This window comes from Drosophila arizonae, chromosome X (genome assembly GCF_054131065.1).
Source record: "Drosophila arizonae isolate 15081-1271.41 chromosome X, UAZ_ARI_1.0, whole genome shotgun sequence".
Taxonomy (NCBI): Eukaryota; Metazoa; Arthropoda; class Insecta; order Diptera; family Drosophilidae; genus Drosophila; species Drosophila arizonae.
In genome coordinates, this window is record NC_142927.1 from 34,931,017 (window position 1) to 34,957,384 (window position 26,368).

The 26,368-nt window shown below is 37.5% G+C and overlaps 1 protein-coding gene and 2 long non-coding RNA genes across 8 annotated transcripts; 2 read left to right on the forward strand and 1 right to left on the reverse strand.

The window, feature by feature from the left end:
* The first annotated feature begins 322 nt into the window (after nt 1-322).
* ArgRS (arginine--tRNA ligase-like protein) lies at nt 323-14,918 on the forward strand. Of its 6 annotated transcripts, none has more exons than XM_089475713.1 (6): nt 323-451; nt 782-867; nt 940-1,080; nt 1,140-1,477; nt 1,535-1,864; nt 13,664-14,918. In XM_089475713.1, the coding sequence occupies exons 2-6, from the start codon at nt 793-795 to the stop codon at nt 14,811-14,813; spliced, it is 2,034 nt and encodes a 677-aa protein (XP_089331839.1). In that variant the 5' UTR covers nt 323-451; nt 782-792; the 3' UTR covers nt 14,814-14,918. The 6 variants fall into 6 exon arrangements, with proteins under 6 accessions (XP_089331839.1, XP_089331841.1, XP_089331840.1 ...); XM_089475715.1 differs by having other exon boundaries at nt 328-451; nt 743-867; XM_089475714.1 differs by having other exon boundaries at nt 371-451; nt 692-867.
* On the reverse strand, nt 12,288-13,664 carry LOC149268260 (uncharacterized). Its single transcript, XR_016271308.1, has 2 exons — nt 12,597-13,664; nt 12,288-12,541 (listed from the first exon to the last, which is right to left on the reverse strand). It is a non-coding gene; the product is annotated as an uncharacterized LOC149268260 (long non-coding RNA).
* A 2,030-nt stretch (nt 14,919-16,948) lies between the features above and the next one.
* Nucleotides 16,949-26,156, forward strand: LOC149268261 (uncharacterized). Its single transcript, XR_016271307.1, has 2 exons — nt 16,949-19,089; nt 19,176-26,156. It is a non-coding gene; the product is annotated as an uncharacterized LOC149268261 (long non-coding RNA).
* The last annotated feature ends 212 nt before the right edge of the window (nt 26,157-26,368 follow it).

Consider the following 26,368-nt stretch of genomic DNA (forward strand, 5'->3'; position numbering starts at 1 on the left):
TGATTACAGAGTTTTTTTTAACTGCCTCAAATGGATCACAACCAAGGAATATTTAAATATTGAAACCGAAGAGTCTGTGACTATCTATTGGCAGATTGATTATCAATGTAAACATATAAAATGTATAATGTTAAAATTTCAATTAATTTCGTTTTGTTTTTCATGAGTATAAAATGTTTGTTACAATATTTGTACGTGTATCTATCACAATATAAAGAAAACAATTCTAAAATATTAGCTTATTTTTGAGCTAATTGTTTCTGAGATTTAACTTATTTTGGCCACTGACCACTCTGATCAGTGTTTTCGCTTAGTTTTTGTCCTGATTCAGGTTTTTTTTTCTCGGGAAAAAGTGGCAACACTGCTAGTGAGCAACACTGATTTCGATTACTTAACCGCATTTAATAAGCATACCTTGTTAATTTTCTGTGTGTGTGACGCCTGCTCGAAAGTATATTTTATTTATTTTTTTTTTTTTAACAATTAAGTTCGATTCGATTATTTATTATTTAAGAAATTGCTTAAAACTTTATGAAGTCGTTAGAAATTTGTTGTAATTCACGTGTTGAGGGAATTGATCGGTGCTCCAGATCCAGTTTCGATTTTAATCATAATTCACGCGTATATACATATTTGCAAATTCTATTAAAGATTTTATGATTTACATTCGTCGTTTTCATTTTTTTCCCAGATAATAATTTCTTGTAACTTTATCGATTTCTCTTAAATATCATTTCAATAGTCTACGATATTAACATTTACATATATATTCATGTGACAGAATTTCTCCTAATGTCTATAATTACAAATAAAACTATTGGAATTATTCCTGAATTAAAAACTGAGTTAAATAAACTTGCAAATCTGGTATGTATCTCAATGGTTTGTCGCTACTCTTCAATAAATGCAATATATATATATGATTTGAACGGACAACAGGAACACGTGACAGCCAATCTACATGCGAAAATAAAGCAGTCTGCAGTAAAACAGAACACGTGTTTTCAAGATTATGATGATCTCATCAAGCTGCAAATAGAAAACACTAAACTTAAACATCGGTTCGCCATTATCATAAAAGTTAGTTTATACATATGTAACTAAAATACAGCGTATAATGAAGTATTTAATGTTTCTAGTCAATAACTGAAGAGAAAAATACAAATTTTAGAATGCATGAAGATAATACTCTTTCTATTATGGGATATTTGGAAAAAGTTTTTACAAAAGCAATTTCCAATGCATATCCCAAGTTTTCTAACGTTCCAACTATTATTGCGGCTGTGAATGTGTCGTCAAAATTCGGAGACTACCAGTGTAATAACGCTATGGGACTAGCCAAGAAAATGAAGGAACAAGGAATTATAAAAACCCCACGAGATATTGCTCAAGATATTAAAAAATGTGTTCCAGAGTCTCCAATAATAGAGCAAGTAGAAGTTTCAAGTGCTGGATTCATCAACATTTTTATCAGCAAGTACGTTAAAACCAATTTTTATTTTCTTAAATATGTTAACGTCTATATTTCTTTCAGGAAGCTTGCTGTGCTCTCGTTAACAAATATGTTGCGGTATGGCATTCAGCCACCAAAGGTTTCAAAAAAACGCGTATTAGTTGACTTTTCTTCTCCAAACATCGCAAAACAAATGCATGTTGGTCATTTACGTTCCACCATAATTGGCGAGTCAATCTGTAGGCTTCTTGAATTTCTACAACATGACGTTATTCGCATCAATCATCTTGGGGATTGGGGAACGCAGTTTGGCATGCTCATAGCACATCTAGAAGATCGTTTTCCAAATTTTCAAAACGAGAGCCCACCAATAGGAGATCTTCAAGAATTTTACAAAGAATCAAAGAAACGGTAAGTGGTAATTGTAACAACTATTTTTAAATTTGGTAATCAATTATATAAATATATAAAATTTATAATAATAGCGACAAATAATTTCAAATATTTTAATACACGTTTATAATAAAGTTGATAAAAAACAAGTAAGAAGACTCTAGTCGAGACTGTTTGACTAGGAGATACCCTGAACCCTCTAATCTGATATTCTAATCACTCTGCACTTCTTTTCGGCACACATACATACACACACACGTATTAGAACGCGCTCTGCTAACTGCGCAGTAAGCAGCGACTGCACTTGGGCTGCGCTGCAGTGTGGGCAACATTATAAGAATTTATTTGTTGAATAAATTAATTTTTAGACGTACAATCTTAATCAGAACATAATCATAATGTCCACATGTATGTACATTCCATAGCACAAGTCTCTAGTACTGGAAATACGCCTTTTACAAAGGTGAGGGTGAGGAAATTACAACAAAAATCGGAATTATATAAAATACATATAAGTCTACATTTAAAATTTGGAAGCCCTAGCTCTGAAGGTGTAGGAAATATAATTAAATAATTAGCTTTCGATAAGGTTTTTAATCGATAATAAAATATCGGGAATAGTTATCGATATTTAGAGAAAAACTGGATATGCGCGTGGTATACACGGACCTAGGAAAAACAAGTAAGAAGGCTCTAGTCGAGACTGCTCGACTAGGAGATACCCTGAACCCTCCAAGCTGATATTCTAATCCAGTGATTGAAAATGCTATGCTACAACGGAGTATTTTTTTTTTTTTTTTTTGCTTTCGCTATTGCTCTGATTTCGAACGGCTACAGCGGAGAGCACATAAACAAAACGAATACTCTCTGCTCTGCTCCATAGCATAGAACATCAGAGCAAAGAGCAATAGCAAAAGCAAAAAATTTGCACAAGCATTGAAAGCGAGATGAGAGCAGAGCAAATGAAAAAAATTTTTTTTGCTACTGCTACGGAGCATTTGCATTGTTTTTTTATTTTCCTTTTCTGTTGCTTCCGTAGTTGCTCTCGTAGCTGCTCTCATATTTGCTTCCAAAGCAGCTCTATATTTTGTCGCGTGCCACATATTCCCGTTATAATTGTTTGCATGAATTTCTCTAAGTCTTTTTTACAAGCGCATAATATTAATTGAGCTCTTGTGTAAACATGCCTCCACGAAAAAACTCGTTTAATATTTTTAAATATTTTGAAGACGATGGGTCGTCATATGTGCATTGCAAATCTTGTGATCGGGTTTTAAAGAAAGATCGTACATTTAATTTAAAAAAAAAAAAAAACATATTACTGGAGTGCACAAAATAAAAATAGATTATCAATATGAGTCCTTTTGTTCAGGAAACAGATCGCAACCCAGAAAAGAAACAATGTGAAAATAAATGAATTCTTATAATTTTAAATTAACGGCAATATTAAGGGCAATATTTCGTACAGAGCTGCTATGGAAGCAAATATGAGAGCAGCTACGAGAGCAACTACGAAAGCAACAGAAAAGGAAAAGAGAAAAACAATGCAAATGCTCCGTAGCAGTAGCAAAAAAAATTTTTTTTCATTTGCTCTGCTCTCATCTCGCTTTCAATGCTTATGCTATTGCTACAACTACAAATAACGGATCGAAAATTTTTTGCTTTTACTTTGCTCCGATGTTCTATGCTATGGAGCAGAGTAGAAGAGCATTCGTTTTGTTTTTGTACTCTCTGCTATGCTACGTAACCTTTCGAAATCAGAGCAATAGCGAGAGCAGAGCAATATTTTGATTGAAATTGCTGCTATGTAGCAGCAAATGCAAACACTGTTCTAATCATTCTGCATTTCTTCTATGCACACATACATACACATGCATTCAGACGCACGTATAACAACGCGCTCTGCTGACGGCGCAGTAAGCAGCGACTGCGCTTGGGCTGCGCTGCAATGTGGGCAATATTATACGAATTTATTTGTTGAATAATTTAATTTCTAGACGTACAATCTTAATCAAACTTTCAGAACGTAATCATAATGTTTAAGTGTATGTACATTCCAACGCACAAGTCAGTAGTAGTACTTGAATTTTTTTACAAATTGGGGGCGAAGGGGCGTGGTATCCGAAATCAGTAAACTACAAAATGTTTGTATTTATTTATTTATTTCTTAAAGCTATTGATAAAAACGAGAGTCAATTTTAAATTAAAAAAGCCTATACAAAGTACAGGATATAATTTCAATAGTAACACCAACCCGATGGGGGTATTTTATTTGCCAGTCCGGCCGGCTATGCCCACGTCTCACAGCCAAATATGGTCAGTGATACTATTGAAGCTATGAAAAGAAAGTGTTAGTAAGAAAACTTAAAAAAAAAAAATATTAAAATGTAGATTTATTAACTATATATAACATAATTAAAATCCCACATTAACCTTCAAGGTGGAACCCCATTGTGTGCTCTAAATGAGCGTTGCCCTCTGTGTGCCTGCGTCCAGGTCATACTTCTTCCGCCGCAGAACCTTTTCGGCGAAGTCATAGACTTTTTTCCAAGCGTCTATGCTGTTGCACATTTGCTGTACTAACGTCTCTACTTTGACTTCACCTACTGTTTCTGCCAGGTCGATTCTTTCTTCCGACCATCTTTCGCAATTGAAGAAGGTGTGTTCTGCATCGTCCATTGCATTTTCGCAGTAAATGCAGCTGGATTCGGCAGTTTTCCCCATTTTATTTAGGTACTTTCGAAAGTATCCATGTCCGGAGAGTAGTTGTGTCAAATAGAAAGACGTTTCACCGTGCTTTCTATTTATCCACTGCTCCAGATCGGGGATTATTTTAGCGGTCCATCTTCCATACCTTTCGCATGACCATCTCGCCTTCCACGAGACTATGGTTTGCTGTCGTATGCTCTTTGCCGCATGTTCTGAGTATTCTCCTCTTTGCCGAAGATTCCATATTTTTTTGCGCTCTTGGGCAAGCAAGTCAACCGGTATGACTGCTGCTATCACAGTCACGGCCGCCCCGGAGACTGTGCGGTACGCCGATGTTATCCTTAAGGCTGCTCTTCGTTGCACAGCTAGCATCGGTTTTCGCCTTACATTTGCCTCTAAGGTATCCGCCCATACTTCACTGCCATATAGTAGTATTGCATTTGTCGCTTCCATGAGGAGTCTCCGTTTTCCTGCCGTCGGGCCGTCAACGTTTGCCATCAGTCTACTCAGAGACCCCGTTGCTGTCGCTGTTTTCCGCGTGGCATACTTCAGCTGTTCCCAGAAGGTAAGTTTACTGTCCAGCCTAACGCCTAGATAGTTCACTGTCCTCTGCGTCCTTATCAGGTTTCCGCTTACTCGCATCTCTATTTCGGTTGGGGTCTGCTTCCCCGTGAACAGAAGTAGCTCTGTTTTATGGGTGGCAAGCTCCAATCCTCGAGAGCTGAGCCATGTCTGTGTGCGGATCATGACTTGGGTAAGTCTCTTTTGGGCCTCTATGGTGTTTCTGGCAGTAATGACGGCTGCGATATCATCGGCATAACCAATAAGGAAGATGTCTTCAGGCATTTCTAGTCTTAGGATGTCGTCGTAGCTGATATTCCACAGGTCTGGTCCCAGGATTGACCCCTGTGCAGCTCCTCCAGTCACTCTGTATCGTTTTGTTCCAGTTTGCGTGGAGTACAGGAGTATTCGATCCTGCAAATAGCTCCTGATCATATTCATGAGGTACTCCGGTATCTGGAAGCGGTGTTCCAAGGAAGTAAGCATATCGGTCCACCTTACACTATTAAAGGCGTTTTTAACGTCCAGCGTTGCTAGCAGAACAACTGGGCGCGAGTATGCATTTCCTCTTTGCGTAGCTCTGGCTGCCTGAACCACTTCATCGATAGCTCCCATTGTGGATTTTCCAGCTCTGAACCCATGTTGCCTGGGGCTAAGTCCTCCAGCAGCCTCTACTGCTGCGAGTAGTCTAGGTCTTATGAGCTTTTCTAAAAGCTTCCCAGCTGTGTTTAACATACACAATGGGCGATAAGCCGAGGGTGTGTTGGGATCGCCTTTGCCTTTGCTAATGAGCACCAGTCTCTGTTCTTTCCACGCTTCTGGGAATATCCTTTCTTTTAGACATGCGTTATACATCCTAAGTAGAAAAGTGGGACGTCCTGATGCTATCACCTTCAGTATCTCTGCCGGTATATTATCTGGTCCCGGCGCTTTCTTGTTCTTCAGGGAGAGAGCTGCAATGTTGAGTTCTTCCTCGGTGAAATCTGGGACTGAACCATCGAGCTCTACGGGTGCTCGCTCATGCGCCTCGTGGATGTGTGCTGGAAATAGTGTTTCCACTATGTGATCCATCGTGTTATCATCCACGTTTGGCACTGCTCCGTAGTTTCTCAGCTTTTTCATGACTATCTTGTAGCCAAGTCCCCAAGGGTCTTTATTTATTTTTTTGCAGAGCTCTTTCCACTTGTCATGCTTACTGCGTGTAAGTAATAAATAATAAATAATAAATAATAAATAATAAATAATAAATAATAAATAATAATAATAAATAATAATAATAAGTAATAAATAATAATAATAAATAATAAATAATAATAATAATAAATAAATAATAATAAATAATAAATAATAATAATAAATAATATTAATAAATAATAATAATAAATAATAATAATAATAAATAAATAATAAAAAGAGTTAAAACAAAAGAATAAGAAATAATAAAAAGAAAAGAATAGGGGAAGAGCCAAAAAAAGAATATAAGAATAGAATTGAGAAATCACTAAGACAACATTAGCAGCAAAAACGTATGCCAATGCTTATGCCTGGGCATTGTAAGTGATTTCCCTAAGATTTTATTTTAGGAAGAGAGAGCTCTCAGGAAAAAACGTGATAATATTTATTAAAATTAACACAAAGAACATGAAACGCACTGTGCAAAGAATAATCCCTAGTGCACACAGGTAAATGAAGCGGACGATAGTGTCTAGTTGCTCGGGACGGAACCGAAAAATTTAGACGACCCAACAAAGAGGACGAATCAATATCACCACTAATCAATTTATGTAGAAAAACAATTTCTAAAGTTGTTCTGCGATTGGTTAGCGATGGAAGATCAATTAGCTGGAGCCTACTATGATAAGACGGTAATCGTAAATTACTGTCCCATCTAAGGTCTCCTAAGGCAAAGAGAAGAAATGTTTTTGGACCGATTCGATACGATCCTGATACAGTTTATGTTGCGGAGACCATACAACAGAGCAATACTCTAAGATAGGACGCACAAGCGAAGTAAATAAGCGCTTGGTAGTAAAAGGATCTTTAAATTCCTTAGACCAACGTTTAATAAAGCCAAGCACACTTTTGGCTTCATTAATGATGGTAGAAATATGAAGATTAAAGTTAAGTTTACAGTCAAAGAAAACACCAAGATCTTTGACTGTAAAGATGCGTAGTAAGGAAATATTGCTAATTTTATAATCAACAATTAGAGGAACGGTACGACTGAAGGTCATTGTCATACACTTTCAGCAATTTAAGTCCAGCTGGTTTGCCACACACCAAAGTTGAAATGCAGTTAGGTCATCTTGAAGGTGATTATGTCCATTTGCCCTGGAGTATGGAAGGCAAAGTTTTACATCATCAGCATACATAAATATAGTGGAATAAGAGATACAACCAGGAAGGTCATTTATAAAAAGGGAAAAGAGCAATAAGCCCAAATGGCTACCCTAAGGTACACCAGACGAAACAAAGATAAGTTTAGACATAACTGTTCTCAGCAAGACTCTTTGGGTTCTACCCGTTAAATAAGGATGAAATCCAAGAGACAAGACTGGGTGAAAATCCTAAGCGCTCGATAAGGTTTTTTATCGATAAAAAAAGATCGGGATGAGTTATCGATTTTTAATGATAAACTTGATATGCGCGCTGTAATTACGGACATTTTAAAAAAATTTGAAGTCTAGCTCTTACATCTTCTGAAATCGACGCGTTCATACATACGGACAGACAGACGGACAGGGCCAAATCAACTCAGCTCGTCGCCCTGATCAAGAACATATATACTTTGTGGGGTCTGCCACGCCTCCTTCTCCCTGTTACATACATTTCAACAAAACCATTATACCCTGATTTCCCATTGAAAATGGGTTCAGGGTATAAAAATTTAAACAAACTGTTATTAAAGCTGGAATTGCGAAGAAGAACATACTTCATCGACTAACAAACGGTTACTTAAGCTCAGCACGCAACAACAACAAATAAGCGATTCAAAATTGCTTTCTCGCTACTCGCTTGTCTCGTCTCGATTCCTTGAACTCAGAAAATTATATGAAGTTATAAATAAAATTACATTTATAAGCGGCTTAATTTTCTATGAGCTGTGAAAAAGACTACTAATTAACGAGGGGGGATTCCTGTGGACTCTCGCATAATTTCACAGCCGAAGTATATGGATTTTGGGCAACAGTGAACACAAATATCTGTTAATATTTTAGGCCTGCCTGATGTAATGTGTGTTTGTGTGTAATGCATAATAATATTTCTCACATTAGACCATGATCTGTCTACAAGAGTATCAATTTCATGATAAGATTAATTCTCCAAATACAGATGAATTATTAAATTGCGTATTTGAAGAGAAATTTCTGCAGCTCTAGCCATTCTTTTCTTGTTCTCCTAAATTTTCGATTAGAAGAAATTGCATACACATTCAACAACCGAGATGAAGTAAGGGTAAAAGAAGGAATAAAAAATAACAGTAGTTTACCATTGCATCAACGAAAGCGTAAGCCAAAGCAAGCTCCAAAACTTTGTACTTTAGTACTATGCAAATGAAGCAAAGTAGAAATTTAATTATTTTTTTTTTTTAAATAATATTAGAACACACGATTTAAAAAACCATAGTTCATTTATTTATAGCTGTGTTTAAAAAAAGTTACAACACATAGAAATTGAATTTTTCAAGTATGACAGTACTTTTTTGGCATACAGTATATAATATTCAATAAAATATGATATTAATTTATGTTTGCTGTTTTTTTATGTTTCATGTATTCTTAACGAAAATAAATAACAAAAATAATAAGAATAGCAAAAACATACAAAATAATTAATTATTAGTTCTTTGCAAAATGCAAACATTAATATTATGAGATCTGTGTCTCTCTAAAATCGGTATGGAATTGTCTAATATTTGGTATGCCCACCATTAGCTGCCATTACACCTCTGAGGCGTTGCGACATCAACAATATTAGTTCATTTATGTCATAGTGTTCCGGTATTTTGCGCCACTCCTCATGTGTACAACGAATTAACTTGTTTTTAGTCTTAGGACTTAGGCCCACAAATTCTCAATCGGATTGATATCCGGGCTCTAGGGTGGGGTGTCAATAACTTTGCTGGAGTTATAAAGTAGCCAATTGCGACATAGCAGCGACTTATGTTTCGGATCATTATCCTGATATAGCTTATATTTGAATTTGTTAGCGTTTTTTGGATCATTGAAGCCAAAGTTGTGCGCGCTTTCAGTCAATTCCTTCTTTAAAATATCCAAATAAAATTCCTTCGTCATGATATCGTAGAATATTCGCAGCTCTCCTACTACTTTCGAAGCAATACAACCCCACACCATCACTGATAGCTTGCCAAACTTAAATGTGGGCACAATGTTTTTGGCGTGGAGGGCTGTTTTTGGTTTCCGCCAAACTTTTCCAGGGCCATTTTTGTCTCGTCGTTATTCCAATAGTCAGGAGGACAATCAATATGAAGTCTTGCGAAGGTCAGACGTTTCTCAATATTTACAGCAGACAGCAACGGCTTCTTCCTTGCCACATGTGAGAAGTATTTGTGTAAATCGAGAACTTTTCTCACAGTCTCGGGACACACTGTCTTTTGAAGGTTTAATTTAATGTTCGTCACCAACTCCCGGAGACTTGTGTGTGGTTATTTTTCACCGTCTTAAGAATTTAAGAACAATCCTGTCGAGAGAGCTTTGCTGGTCTGCCTTTAGAGTGTTCAATTTCAGTTTATTTTATTTTTCTGCCTGATTAATAATATTATAAAATGCTCTAAGCTTAATATTAAACATTTCAGCTAACTCCTTGATAGTGCTTCCTTTGATTAAATTAAAATACACTAATTATGTCAAATTGTCATCGGTGCGTTTACCAGGCATTGCGAAAATTCAAATTGTATGAGATATGGTAGAGTTTCCAAGAATGAACGAATAAATTTACGGAAGACTTGCGAAAATAGACGCCGCGAGACGCATGTGATTTTGATGTCCCGTTAGCTTTTTCCCGTCTTCTTTCAACTAATGTTTGCATATTGCAAAGAATTAATAGACAGCTGATATTTGCTGTTTTTTTTATGCCCTGTGCCCATTGAAAATGGGAAATCAGGGTATAATGATTTTGTGAACAAGTATGTAACGGGCAGAATCATCGCAGACCCCATAAAGTATATATATTCTTGATCAGCACGACGAGCTGAGTCGATATAGCCCTGTCCGTCTGTCCCTCCGTCCTTATGAGTGCGTCGATCTCAGAAGTTATAAGAGCTAGAGAGAAATTTGGCATGCATACTTGTGTGCACCATACGCAGTACAAGATTATCATATTTTTTCGATAACTTGTCCAATAATTTTTATATCGAGAATAATCGAAAAATTGATTTTGTTTTTTAGCCTACTTTCAACTCGCGCATTCAGAGCACTAGACTTGTGCTTTAAAGTGTACACACATTTCCATCATATGGTTACGCTCTGCAGCGCAGCCCAAGCGCAGTCGCTACTTACTGTGTTCATAAAAGAAGTGCATGATGATTAGAATATCAGCTTAGAGGGTTCAGGGTATCTCGTAGTTGAGCAGCCTCGACTAGAGCCTTCTTACTTGTTTTTTTTTTGAATTATTATACTCATTCACGAAAGTGAATCAGTATATTGGTTTTGTGCAATGTCCGATGCAATGTGTATATCTCCGATTTATAAAGTGTTAAAATTTTCCCGATCCGCCCACTAGGGGCGTGGCAAATCGCAAAATGCATTTTCCGATATACCAGAAATCATGTTAGTTAAAAAGCTAGAAAGCTGAAATTTGGTATGTAGGTCCGCGTCGACCACCCTAGATCACGAGCTATGGCGGATATATCTCCGCCCATTGGGGGCGTGGCAAATCGGATAAAACTGTATCTCCAAGAGTTTTACAGCTAGAGCGCTGAAATTTTGCACGTCGGCTAATGTTATGATTCTATTATGTCTACTGATATAATTATAAGTCTACGCCGGCAGGGGCGTGGCAAATCGGACCTGAAGATATAGTGATTTTTATACCCTGAACCCATTGAAAATGGGAAATCAGGGTATAATGGTTTTGTTGAAATGTATGTAACAGGCAGAAGGAGGCGTGGCAGACCCCACAAAGTATATATATTCTTGATCAGGGTGACGAGCTGAGTTGATTTGGCCCTGTCCGTCTGTCTGTCTGTCCGTATGTTTGAACGCGTCAATTTCCGAAGATATAAGAGCTAGAGACTTGAATTTTTTTTTTTAAATGACCGTTTATACAGCGCGGACGTCGAGTTTGCTTTTAAAATTCGATAAATCATCCCGTTATGTTTTTATCGAGTAAAAACATTCAAGTTCAAATCAGATGCCACTATAGGTAATTGTGAATGATTTTTCTTTTTTTTTTTAATTTCTCAAATATTCAATATAATATGTAGATCATATGCTGAAAGTTTCATAAAATTCCGTTCAGTCAAAAACTAATAAAAAATAATCAAATATTTGGCCAATTAACAAACGCACGTGCAGCAGCTACAACAAAAACACTCGTTGAATCACATCAGCTGTTAGTTTCGTTTAGTTTTGGTAGTGTGGTAGTGTGTTAGTGTGTTAGCTGCATGACGCTTGATCGAGAAGTCGCGGTTCGAATCCCGATCGATGCAACTGATGTTAGTTTTTTTTTAATTGTTTCAAAATATTTTTATATTTTCATAAATGAGTTTCCTATTTAATTTATATTTTTAAATACACCGAAATTGAAATTTAAACTATACTTTATGTGCGTTTTTAATAGTTTGGTTATTCTAGCAGATTCTTAGAATCACATCAGCAGTTAGTTTCGTTTAGTTTTGGTAGATGGCGCTGCAGCAGTAAATCTATTTGAGTTTTGCCAGCGCCATTAGCAGGAGTGACGAGGCGTAGTGTGTTAGCTGCATGGCGCTCGATCGAGAAGTCGCGGTCCGAATCCCGATCGATGCAACTGTATACTTGGGTAAAAGCAGCTCATTGAGGTGAACCAGCTCACTCGCTCTTTTTTGTGAAGTGAGCCAACTCACTCATATGGCTCATTGGCTCACCTGTTGATAGTGATCGCAAGCAACTTGAAAAAAAAACTGTCAAAATACGTTACATTTAAACTTAAAAAAAAAATGACACATTTAAAATTTGTTTCTTAAAACTAACAGAAAAAACTTAAAAAAGTATATATTTTTTAGCTCCCTTCATTGGGAATATAACAAAATTATGAGATAAAATATAACAGAAAATAATTAAAATACAAAAATAACAAAATTATGAGATAAACTATAACAGAAAATTAAAACAAAAAAATACGCATTCGAGATCCATTCATTGGGAAGTATGAGACATTATACGCATTCGAGATCCATACATTGGGAAGTATGAGAGATTATATATACTATAAAAAAAGGAATCGATTAGGTATACGGTTTGTGAATTAAAAAAATACTTACTCAAAATTTACATGTTGTTATGCAACAACATCAGGCTTTCGACGTTCTTCAGTTTCAGTAAAGACATTCTTTTTCGCACTGTTTCACCTGCGCTCACAGGGCACAGATGGTCACTATTCAGAGCCGTTTTAACATATATGCGTATAGTAATGGGTACTGCGATTTTCGCTGGTTCCACCATATTAAGGGGTCGTCTTTTCAATGAATGTATTCCTCGGCATTTTGACAATTGCCTGTCAATCTGCGAAGATTTGCTCGCCGGAATGGGCTTGCGGACAAACGAAGTGATTTTTTGTTGTTTTTTCCAGAACAACTGAGCCTTCTACGATTTGTCGTATACCGGTCTCAAGAGCTGCTGGATGCTTGGTTTTTAAATGTCTATTCAAATTGCCTTGTGACTTGCAGCTTAAGACACTTTTGCAAATCTTGCATTTAGCCTGTTGCGTTCCCATGTCCTCAAAATGAGTCCCAATTTCGCTGTGCATTCTAATTACCGACATTGAAAGTTTGATGAAATATACAATTCGCGGAAAAAAAACGTTAACTTTGTGATTTAGAAGAACGCAAAATGAGCGAGTGAGCAAATATGTCAACCAAAATGAGCTAGTGAGCCAAAATGAGCCATATAGAAGGAACTGGCTCAGTTCAGTGAGCCATTCATTTTAGCTCACTCACTCATGAGCTACCCAAGTCTATGCAACCGATGTTAATTTTTTTTAATTGTTTCAAAATATTTTTATATTTTATTAAATGAGTTTGGTATTTTGAAATTTCAGCCATACTAAATGGGCATTTTTATTTGTTGGGTTCAGGGTAGTATCTAGTCGAGCACTCTCGACTAGAGTTTTCTTACTTGTTTTTATATGTTTTTGTTGCTATTCTTATTGTTTTTGTTTTTATTTTCGTTAAGAATACATGAAAAAAAATAATGTAGTTGAATTTGGACGACTTTTTTGTTTTGCAAACATTTAATGGACATACTGTATATATTTAAGTATATTGGTCCTTCAGACGCTCCCATATTTATATTGAAAATGCATTGATTTTTATTTTATTTTTTTTTTTAGTTTTGATACTGATGACAATTTTAAAAGGCGGGCTTACAATCGAGTTGTTACACTCCAAAATGGAACAACAGAATCAATTAATGCTTGGAAACTCATATGTGATGTTTCGCGTAAAGAATTTCAGAAAATTTATGATCGCTTAGACGTAACAATTACTGAACGTGGCGAATCATTTTATCAGTCACGTATGATGTCAGTAGTTGAATTTCTGCGAAACAAGGGTTTTCTGGAATTGGACGAGGGGCGGGAAATCATGTGGCCTGATGACAGTAAGAGTGGCATTCCGTTGACCATTGTGAAATCAGATGGTGGATATACATACGATACCTCTGATATGGCAGCCATTAGACATCGAATTGAAGAAGACCATGCAACTTGGATAATTTACGTTGTGGATTCTGGACAAAGCACCCACTTTAACGCAATTTTCAAGGCTGCGGAGCGTTGTGGCATTTTAAATCCAAAAGTTCATCGTGTTGATCATGTACAATTTGGAGTGGTACTAGGAGATGATGGCAAGAAATTTAAGACACGATCTGGAGATACTGTTAAACTATCAGACCTGCTGGACGAGGGGATGAAGTATTCTTTAAAGCAGTTGCAGCAGCGCGGTCGTGATAAGATATTGACACCTAAAGAACTGCTCGAAGCTCAAGAAGCGGTGGCATACGGCTGCATAAAGTACACAGATTTGTGTCATAACCGTATAAGCGATTATATATTTTCATTTGATAAAATGCTCGATGATCGTGGAAATACGGCGGTGTACTTATTATACACGTATAGTCGTATTTGTTCCATTGCCCGTAGCTCCGGAAAAGATTTTAGCAATGTGGGAGATATTTTGGACAAATTTGACATAAAACTGATTCACGAAAAAGAATGGAAACTTGCAAAAACACTCCTAAAATTGCATGATGTATTAATTAAATGTGCCAATAGTTTATTTTTACACTTTCTTTGTGAGTTTTGTTATGAAGTTTCCGTTGTATTTACTGAATTCTATGATAGCTGTTATTGCATTGAAAAAAACGAAGCTGGTGAAATTATTAATGTTAACTACAGTAGAATTTTAATATGTGAGGCAACTGCGGCCGTGTTACGAAAATGTTTCCATATATTGGGCTTAAAACCTGTAACAAAAATGTAGTACTGACTAAGAAATGTATGAAAAATGATTTATTCAATAAAAATAAGTAAGGGTGCTATAATCGAGATTGCTCGACTAGGAGATACCCTGAGCCCTGCAAAGAAATTATATTCCAATCACTCTGCACTTCTTCTATACACACATGCAAAAACACATACATACATCCACACGTACGTATAAGTACGCACTCTGCTAACTAGACTTGGGTAGCTCATGAGTGAGTAAGCTAAAATGAATGGCTCACTGAACTGAGCCTGTGAGCCAGTTCCTTCTATATGGCTCATTTTGGCTCACTACCTCATTTTGGTTGACATTTTTGCTCACTCGCTCATTTTGCGTTTTTCTCATTCACAAAGTTAACGTTTTTTCCCGCGAATCGTGTATTTCATCAAACTTTCAATGTCGGTAATTAGAATGCACAGCGAAATTTGGACTCATTTTGAGGACATGGGAACGCAACAGGCTAAATGCAAGATTTGCAAAAGTGTCTTAAGCTGCAAGTCACAAGGCAATTTAAATAGACATTTAAAAACCAAGCATCCAGCAGCTCTTGAGACCGGTATACGACAAATCGTAGAAGGCTCAGTTGTTCTGGAAAAAACAACAAAAAATCACTTCGTTTGTCCGCAAGCCCATTCCGGCGAGCAAATCTTCGCAGATTGACAGGCAATTGTCAAAATGCCGAGGAATACATTCATTGAAAAGACGACCCCTTAATATGGTGGAACCAGCGAAAATCGCAGTACCCATTACTATACGCATATATGTTAAAACGGCTCTGAATAGTGACCATCTGTGCCCTGTGAGCGCAGGTGAAACAGTGCGAAAAAGAATGTTTTTACTGGAACCGAAGAACGTCGAAAGCCTGATGTTGTTGCATAACAACATGTAAATTTTGAGTAAGTATTTTTTTAATTCACAAACCGTGTACTTAATCGATTCCTTTTTTTTATAGTATATATAATCTCCTATACTTCCCAATGTATGGATCTCGAATGCGTATAATGTCTCATACTTCCCAATGAATGGATCTCGAATGCGTATTTTTATACCCTGAACCCATTTTCAATGGGAAATCAGGGTATAATGGTTTTGTTGACATGTATGTAACAGGCAGAAGGAGGCGTGGCAGACCCCACAAAGTATATATATTCTTGATCAGGGCGACGAGCTGAGTCGATTTGGCCCTGTCCGTATGTATGAACGCGTCGATTTCAGAAGATATAAGATAATTTTTTTTTAATGTCCGTAATTACAGCGCGGATATCGAGTTTATCATTAAAAATCGATAACTTATCCCGATCTTTTTTTATCGATAAAAAACCTTATCGAAAACCAGTTATAAAATTATATCTTCTACACCTTTATTGTTAGAGTCTCCAAATTTTTAATGTATGCTTACATGCAATTTATACAATTTCGGGTTTTGTTAAAATTAACCCCCCACCTCTAAATTCACCCCCTCACCCTCACTTTTGTAAAAAGCGTATTTCAAATACTAGAGACTTGTGCTTTGGCAATTACATGCATATTCATGTTATAATCATAATCTGAAAGTTTCATGAAGATCGTACGTCCATAAAAAAAGTGATTAAGCATTAAAGTTCTCATAGTAAGCGCACACTGCAGCCCATGCGTGTTTTTGCGTGGGTGCTTCTGTGTGTATGTGTTTGTGTATGTGTGTGTGTGTATGTATGTGTATGCGTTTGTGTGTATGCGTGTCTGTATGCGTGTGTGTGTATGTGTGCCTGTGTGTGCGTTTGTGTGTATATGCATGTGTGAGTGTATGTGTGTCGCAGCTCGCAGTTCGTGTCGTGTTTCTTATGTAAGCTGAAATACGCGAAAAATTATTGAAATATCTAATGCTCCAAGGGTTCAGGGGATCTCATAGTCGAGCAGTCTCGACTAGAGCTTTCTTACTTGTTTTGATTTAATTTTCTGTTATATTTTATCTTATAATTTTGTTATTTTTGTATTTTTATTATTTTCTGTTATATTTTATCTCATAATTTTGTTATATTCCCAATGAAGGGAGCTAAAAAATATATACTTTATTAAGTTTGTTCTGTTAGTTTTAAGAAACAAATTTTAAATGTGTCATTTTTTTAAAGTTTAAATGTAACGTATTTTGACAGTTTTTTTCAAGTTGCTTGCGACACTAACCAGAGAACACATAGACTAGACATCTAGAACAAATTTTTTCACCGACGAAAAAATGCGCTGAGGAGACTACACAGCTTCGTATTTGCTCGGCTCAGTCTTTTGAGGCTCAAGCAGTGAAAATATTGGAAGGGTATGAAAGCGTTGATACGCATAAAGAATATTTATTTATTTATTTATTTATTTATTTCTTAAAGCTATTGACAAAAACGAGAGTCAATTTTAATTTAAAAAGCCTATACAAAGTACACGATATAATTTCAAATAGTAACACCAACCCGATGGGGGTATTTTATTTGCCAGTCCGGCCGGCTATGCCCACGTCTCACAGCCAAATATGGTCAGTGATACTATTGAAGCTATGAAAAGAAAGTGTTAGTAAGAAACTTAAAAAAATAAAATATTAAAATGTTGGTTATTAACAATATCTAGCATAATTAAAATAATTCTTAAAATAATAATAAAACAAGTAAAAAAGCTCTAGTCGAGACTGCTCGACTACGAGATCCCCTGAACCCTTGGAGCAATAGTTATTTCAATAATTTTTCGCGTCTTTCAGCTTACATAAGAAACACGACACGAACTGCGAACTGCGAACTGCGACACACATACACTCACACATGCATACACACACAAACGCACACACAGGCACACATACACACACACGCATACAGACACACATACACACACACATACACACACACATACACAAACACATACACACTCAAGCACCCACGCATAAACACGCATGGGCTGCAGTGTGCGCTTACTATGAGAACTTAATTATTTAATAACTTTTTTTATGGACGTACGATCTTCATGAAACTTTCAGATTATGATTATAACATGAATATACATGTAATTGCACAAGTCTCTAGTATTTGAAATACGCTTTTTACAAAAGTGAGGGTGAGGGGGTGAATTTAGAGGTGGGGGGTAAATTTTAACAAAAACCGAAATTGTATAAATTGCATATAAGCATACATTAAAAATTTGGAGACTCTAGCAATAAAGGTGTAGAAGATATAATTTTATAACTGGGTTTCGATAAGGTTTTTTATCGATAAAAAAAGATCGGGATGAGTTATCGATTTTTAATGATAAACTTGATATGCGCGCTGTAATTACGGACATTTTAAAAAAAATTTGAAGTCTAGCTCTTATATCTTCTGAAATCGACGCGTTCATACATACGGACAGACGGACAGACGGACGGACGGACAGACGGACGGACGGACAGACGGACAGACAGACGGACAGGGCCAAATCAACTCAGCTCGTTACCCTGATCAAGAATATATATACTTTGTGGGGTCTGCCACGCCTCCTTCTGCCTGTTACATACATTTCAACAAAACCATTATACCCTGATTTCCCATTGAAAATGGGTTCAGGGTATAAAAAAATAATAATAATAATAATATAAAAAAAATCTATATATATAAAAGAAAGTTGTGTAAAAGTGAAGACTGCTTATAACTTGATTTGGGCTGAACCAATTTTCATGGTTTTTGATTTATTGGATTTGTCTCCGCAACGAGTTTAGTATAGGGTCTTAAAAATACTGAAAAAATTTGCCGAATACTTGAAAAACGCGGTTTTTTCCCCAAATGTTCAAATTTTTTTTATACCCAGTAGGCTTGGTAACAGTGACAGTTTTGACAATAGTGTAGAAGTAAATAAACAAATGTAGTCAGTCAGTCTACGGTCTCCTGACCTCGAGCAGACCTGACTATTCAAAAAAAAAAAAAAAAAAAAAAAAAATTTTCAAATCAAAAGGAAAAATATTTCAAATCAAAAATCTGCAAAAATCAAAAGATTAAAACCTGACTGTTCAAAAAATAAATAAAAAATTAAAAATTCGAAATTAAAAAAAAAAAAGGTAATTATTAAAAAGTGTATTTTTGGCTTTTTATATTTTCGGACTTTTAAACTTTATAAATATTTCAAATCAAAAATCTGCAAAAATTAAAAAAAAAATCAAAAGATTAAAACCTAACAATCAAAAATAAATAAAAAATTCAAAATTCAAAATTCGAAATTAAAAAAAAAAAAGTTAATTATTAAAAATTGTATTTTTGGACTTTTACAAAAGCTAAATATCTCGAAAGTTCAGGTATTTGTTTGTCTCAAACATAAATTTGTGTAAATTATTTATATTTATATTTCTCGATTGTTTTATATGGTTTTGTGCGAGGGCAGTATTACTATTAATAAAAATGCCGCGTCCTAGAAGATCTAATCTTTCCCGGCGGACCCATAATGCAATTAGGCAACGGAATAGCGCGAGTCAATTATTTGACGAAGAGCGAGAAATCGCCCGAGAAAGGCTCCGCGTTAGTACCCAGGGAAGAAGGGCCTTAATTCGTGCTTCTCAAAGAGAGGCAGCCCGTGAAATGGCAATAAGAAATGGTTCAAGGATTGATTTGAATCGAGCAGCGTTTCGATATGATTGCACCATTGATTACAGCTTGAATCGTTTAGTTTGCATTGGTCCAATGGACGTTGTTTGCTAGCATTGTGGCGCATTGAAGTTTGCTGGTGAAACGCCCGGTTTGTGCTGCCTTAGTGGTAAAGTGACATTGCCATTAGCGGTCACCATAGCCATTGCGTTCCCTGCTTTATGGCGAAACACTAGAATCACGACATTTTCTAGCGAACACTCAAAAATACAATGCCTGTTTCCAAATGACATAATTTGGGGCGGAAAATATTGGAGACGGATATTTAAGGTAATTTACGTTAAAAATTTTATTTTCTATGACTGCCAAAAAAAATTTTGAATAATGTAGTTTGTTAGATTTCTGTAAATAGTGTTTGTAAATATAACTATAACTATGGCTTTGAATTTAAAGATTCAAGGCCAGATTTGCCATCGCATTGGATCATTGCAACCTATTGAAGATGCACAGCAAAAATTCTTGCAAATATACTTCATGGGCAATATGGAAGAACAACTTGACCGGCGTCAAGAAATGAACACAGCTATGAAAAGAGCAATTCTCCATGATTTGCATGCTTAGAAATTTAAACCAACCAAAACTGTGCAATGGAACGCGTTTGGTGATAAGAAAACTGATGAGCAATGTGATTCACGCGTTGATACTCAAAGGAAAATTTAAAGATGAGGAAGTTCTTATTCCTAGGATTCCGATGAGCTCAACAGATATGCCCTTTGAATTTAAACGAATTCAATTCCCGCTTCGTCTTGCCTTCGCCATGACGATCAACAAGTCACAGGGCCAATCTTTGACTATTTGTGGCCTCAATCTAGAAAATGCGTGTTTTTCTCATGGTCAATTGTACGTGGCATGCTCACGTGTTGGCAAACGATCCGCATTATTTGTTCTTGCACCCGACCAAAAAACGAAGAATGTCGTTTACAACAAGGTGCTTGAATGAAAATCCGATTAATAAATTTATCAGTGTATCCCAGCCTGAACAACATAGCTTTCAACAATTTTTTACCTAGAAATAATATAGAGGGCAATGCAACGTTTGCCGGGCCAGCTAGTAAATAAATAAATAAAAGGAGTTAAAAAAAAAAACAATAATAAAAAAAAGAAAAAAAGAATAAAATAAGAAGAGATAAAGTAGAGAAAAAAAAGGACGGTAATAAAAGAAGTTGCAAGAAAAGTTAATAAAAAGAATAAGAAATAATAAAAAGAAAAGAGAAAGGGAAGAGCCAAAAATAGAGTATAAGAATAGAATTGAGAAATCACTAACACAACATTAGCAGCAAAAACGTATGCCAATGCTTATGCCTGGGCATTGTGAGTGATTTCCCTAAGATAAGCTGATAGTACACTTTTTATTTTAGGAGGAGAGAGCTCTAAGGAAAAAACGTGATATTTATTAAAATTAACACAAAGAACATGAAACGCACTGTGCAAAGAATAATCCCTAGTGCACACAGGTAAATGAAGCGGACGATAGTGTCTAGTTGCTCGGGACGTAACCAAAAAATTTAGACGACCCAACAAAGAGGACGAATCAATATCACCACTAATCAATTTATGCAGAAAAACAATTCCTAAAATTGTTCTGCGATTGGTTAGCGATGGAAGATCAATTAGCTGGAGCCTACTATGATAAGACGGTAATCGTAAATTACTGTCCCATCTAAGGTCTCTTAAGGCAAAGAGAAGAAACTGTTTTTGGACCGATTCGATACGATCCTGATACAGTTTATGTTGCGGAGACCATACGACAGAGCAATACTCTAGAATAGGACGCACAAGCGAAGTAAATAAGCGCTTGGTAATAAAAGGATCTTTAAATTCCTTAGACCAACGTTTAATAAAGCCAAGCACACTTTTGGCTTCATTAATGATGGTAGAAATATGAAGATTAAAGTTAAGTTTACAGTCAAAGAACACACCAAGATCTTTGACTGTAAAGATGCGTCGTAAGGAAATATTGCTAATTTTATAATCAACAATTAGAGGAACGGTACGACTAAAGGTCATTGTCATACACTTTGAGCAATTTAGGTCAAGCTGGTTTGCCACACACCAAAGTTGAAATGCATTTAGGTCATCTTGAAGGTGAAGATGTCCATTTGCCCTGGAGTATGGAAGGCAAAGTTTACATCATCAGCATACATAAATATAGTGGAATACGAGATACAACTAGGAAGGCATGCACACACACACTTGTAGTCCCTTGCCACATGTATGAGCATTTGTGACCTGCGTGCGTTACTCTTGCTGCTTGTAGCAATTTTAAAGTCCAGCATTTGCATTTGGTCGGTCTTACGGACTGTCATAACCACTTTAAACAGATGTACTATGTATGAACATACATACATATGTACATAAGTACATTTATATATTATTATTGCTAATCATGTTTATAAATGTGTTTATATCCGTAAATAATTATATATGTTAATGCCAAATCTCATTAACAAGAATTGCTCCTCCCGCACCACACAATGTTATGTTATTAACAGCATTCTGTTGTGTACTGCTGAGTACTTCCTCTCACACACTTGTCACTTGCCTCTCCTGGTACTGACATTTCGATACAACTATATATTCACAATACTATACGAGCGACACAGCTCTAATCTACAAATAAAGACGAGGAAACTACAAGCCGGTCTTTTACTTATCGGCGACGCCATCACTCCAACATTTGGTCCTTCGAGCCGGAGCTTCATCCACCTTCACACCAGCATTCCATCGGCCGTCGAGATAAGTACCCCATTCTTGTCTAGAGTAGTACATACATATATATATGCATAAATACACTGGCACCTCTCATCCGCCTTCCCTTGTATATACATATATATGTACTAATCTAGCAATATTTCGACTACATGCCTATATGTATATATTCTTATATATATAGATATGTATTAAGCTGTGTTTAAATCCGATTAATATTTATTAACACGAGAAGAACAATATCCTTTGTTGATCGTTTAATAAATTTATTTACATATTCTGCCTTTTCATCCATCCGCACATACATACATATGTACTCATATACATATGTAACTAGTCGCCGGCTGCAGAGAGACATATATATGTATACATACATATATACATGCTCCTCGCTCAACTATTAAATAAAACACAGTATCCTTTGTTGTTTTTAATAGTTTTATTTTGCAATTTAATAATTAATTTCTACTAGTTTTATTTATCTATTTGCTAATTGTGTGTCCGCTTTCTTCTGTTTGTACGAACATACGCTCATACATACATACATTCATGTATGCACATATGAGCATCTTGAAACTTCTTCATATTTCACTCGCGTACAAACAGCCCAGCAACACAATTAACATATAAATTCACAATAGCAACTTCCACATACATATACACTACACATTTACTAAACAATAATCTTAAATTGTTAAATTGGTTGTTTTGTGTTGTGTCCAAGCAGCTGAGATCGTCACTAGTATCGATAACATTTTCAATAGCTATCAGCGGCCGCCACAATTTCGTAACGATAGTTGTGTCACGATCAGTATTTATCGTATTTCAAAGAGACATTGTAAAGCAAATTTAATTATTAAATTTATCCTAATTAAAATAATTAATTACAAAGTCGAATTTCAAATTAAGAATTTGATTATTTAATTTATCCTAATTAAATAAATTAAATTTTTTGCCTTTTCTTCTTCTTTGTTTTCGCTTTACTTGCAACAAGGCAATAATTCTTTTCTAATTTGCTCTACGTTCAGTTGACAACATTCTTGCTCTTGTCAACTGAATTACTTTGTTCTTTGAGTTAATTTCTGCCTCCATATCAGAAATTTCCAGCAGCTAACTTCTAGTTAGCATCCATGTCTGATCGTTCGGGTAGAGCGCAACTTAGTGTATCAGCTTCGCGTCTGATCAAGCGCAGTGCCTCTGCATCACCCATTCCGTCCGGGAAACCGCAGACAAGTAGCACTTTCAAGCGTAGTCCGGTCGTCACCCGATCCAGTCCAAAGCCCGCAAGTCCGTCTAAAATGTCGTTGTCTGACTTCATCTCGGCTGCGGATAGGCTCATCAAGTTTGAGTCGCGCATTGACGGTCCCGGAGACTCTAACGCCACCCAGGCGGCTCAGCTCCGAGCATTCGAGATCCGCCGAGATCGGGTCAAGGCATTGTGGGATGATGTTGAGCAGCAATATAAGATCTGTGCCAGAGCATTGAGCCAAGGGGCGAGCAGTGGCGAAGTTGAAGCCATGGAGGCCAAGTTCGACAACTGCTACGCTGTCTACGAGCGGTGTACGACCCACCTGAGTGTACAGATCGATGCACTTTCCGCATCGAGTACACCGCCCGCTCCTATGTCCGCTCCTTTCGCCTCGTCTGAAGGCTGTCGCCTTCCACCCGTTGATATGGAAGTGTTCCACGGCGACTACTTGCGCTGGCCAACATTCCGCGATCTTTTTACTGCGATCTACATCAAAAATCCGTGTTTAACTCCGGTGGAAAAGCTATTCCACCTTAATTCGAAAACAGCAGGCGATGCAAACGCACTAGTCGCAGAGTATCCTCTCACAAACGACGGCTTTGCATCGGCTTGGGTCTCTTTGTGTGATCGGTTCGAGAATAAGCGGCTGTTAGTCAACAGCCAGCTTAGAACTCTTCTCAACCTTTCCAAGATCACCAAGGAATCAGGCTCCGCTCTCAGAGAGTTGCATGGCACCATTCATAGATGCGTCACTGCAATCGAGCATGCTCAAATCTCTACGGAGAATTGGGACTGTATCCTTGTGTTCGTGTGCACATCCAACTTGCCAGATCACACTCGATCTCTCTGGGAGCATTCATTGACACGAAAAACCGAAATCCCAGCCTGGCAGGACGTTAGTCACTTCCTTAGCGAGCGCGCTCGTGCTCTTGAGGCTATGGAAGGTGACCGTTCTGTTCCAAAAGTTCCAAACTCAACTCCGAGATCTGCGAACCCTGCCTTTCCGAAACGACTGAACTCGTTCAGAACGCAAGTGGACACAATCGGTACAAGGTGCGATCTGTGTTCAAGAGAGAATCATCCAATCCGATTCTGCCCTCAGTTTCTCCAACTATCCATTCATGAACGAGAGAGTTACATAAAATCAAGGAAGCTTTGCCTAAACTGTTTCGCTAAAGGTCACCAGTTACGAGAGTGTACCAGTACTCACAACTGTTTCACGTGCAATGGTCGACATAACACCCTACTCCATAGGGACAATACTCTTCGGACCGCTGCTGCCTCCGCAACAGCTATAGCTCCGACTCGTACTCCAGGTATGTCCAACGTCCAAACGTATCTGGCTGCCAACACGCGAGGTGTCCTCCTCGGCACGGCGGTGATTAATATATGCCACTTCGGCGCAACCTATCCCGCCCGTGCTTTAGTCGACTCAGGGTCCGAAGCGACTTTCATTTCTGAGCGACTGTTCCATAATATCAAGTTGCCCTTCAAATCCGTGCATACTCAGGTATCCGGCCTGAATCAAGCAGTGACAGCTGAGGCACACAAGCTATGCAACTTTGATATTGGTTCTCCGTTGAAGCCGAGACTGCGAATCAAAGCTTCTGCTCTCGTCGTGCCAAACCTGGCTGGTAACATCCCTTCGTCCCCAGTTCCGCAACTCTTGTTAAACAAACTTCCGAAAGTTCAGCTAGCTGACCCCGAGTTTTACAAGAGTGCGGAAATTGATGTCCTGATAGGCGCGGATATCCTTCCGACTATCATTCAGGGAGGCTATCACCCTAATATTTGTGGGCCTCTTATAGGTCTGGAGACTATTTTCGGTTGGGTACTGACAGGCCCACTTTCACAGATGATACCAGGAACGGTCTCCTCCTTCACAACTCAAGTTTCTGTTTCGGAAGAGGCGAAACTTGAGTCTCTGCCAACCGTATCATCTGACGAAGCTCTTCCATTCCGAGCTCCCGACAGCACCACTCCGAAAGTGAGGGTCGGTTTCAATGCTCTCCGTCCAGCACTGAATGACAGCCTGAATAATATTCTTTGTTCAGGCCCATTATTCCAACCCGATCCTCGTCCTCCTTGTGCTGTCAAACTGACCTCCATGTTGTGTTCTAACGAGCAAGCAATTCAACCTCCAACTCATCCGATCTTCCAGATAAAGACGCCGTCATCCAAAAGCAGCAAGCCACGCGGTACCAATTCCTTCCAGTGCCGCGTGTGCCCAGGAACCCACGGACTCCGGAATTGCCAGCGTTTTCTGGGCCTTTCAGAGGAGAAACGGCTGAGTGCGGTACTTATGCATAAGTACTGCACGAACTGCTTGGCTCACGAGCACTCCGGGCAATCCTGCCGCAACAAGGGACGTTGCAAAACGTGTGGCCAGGATCACCACACGCTCCTGCATCTCCAGGGATCAGCACGTCACTCCGCCTCGGCTCTCAAAAAGGCGGTCACAGCTCCGCTGACGGCTTTGATCCGCACACCAAAGGGTCTCCAGCTTCAAACGCGACGTCCTAATTTGCAATCCTTGCAAGGGGGGGGAGTATGTTAATGCCAAATCTCATTAACAAGAATTGCTCCTCCCGCACCACACAATGTTATGTTATTAACAGCATTCTGTTGTGTACTGCTGAGTACTTCCTCTCACACACTTGTCACTTGCCTCTCCTGGTACTGACATTTCGATACAACTATATATTCACAATACTATACGAGCGACACAGCTCTAATCTACAAATAAAGACGAGGAAACTACAAGCCGGTCTTTTACTTATCGGCGACGCCATCACTCCAACAATATATAATTAAAATTATTTTATACACATTTTCAACCGAAAAAATTATCGTAAAACACTACTAACTTTATTAAATGCTTTGCAATATATGAAATACACATGACATATTATACTCAAGCTTTACTCATTATTGTCAAAAATTTCTAATTAAGTCATAATGACCCATTTGATAGT

Excerpts from the sequence above, each read along its gene's own strand:
- ArgRS (XM_089475713.1), top strand. The coding sequence starts at position 793 with ATGTCTATAATTACAAATAAAACTATTGGAATTATTCCTGAATTAAAA. Across the intron at positions 1,478-1,534 it reads ATCAACATTTTTATCAGCAA|GAAGCTTGCTGTGCTCTCGT; the intron begins GTACGTTAAAAC and ends TATTTCTTTCAG. Across the intron at positions 1,865-13,663 it reads TACAAAGAATCAAAGAAACG|TTTTGATACTGATGACAATT; the intron begins GTAAGTGGTAAT and ends TTTTTTTTTTAG.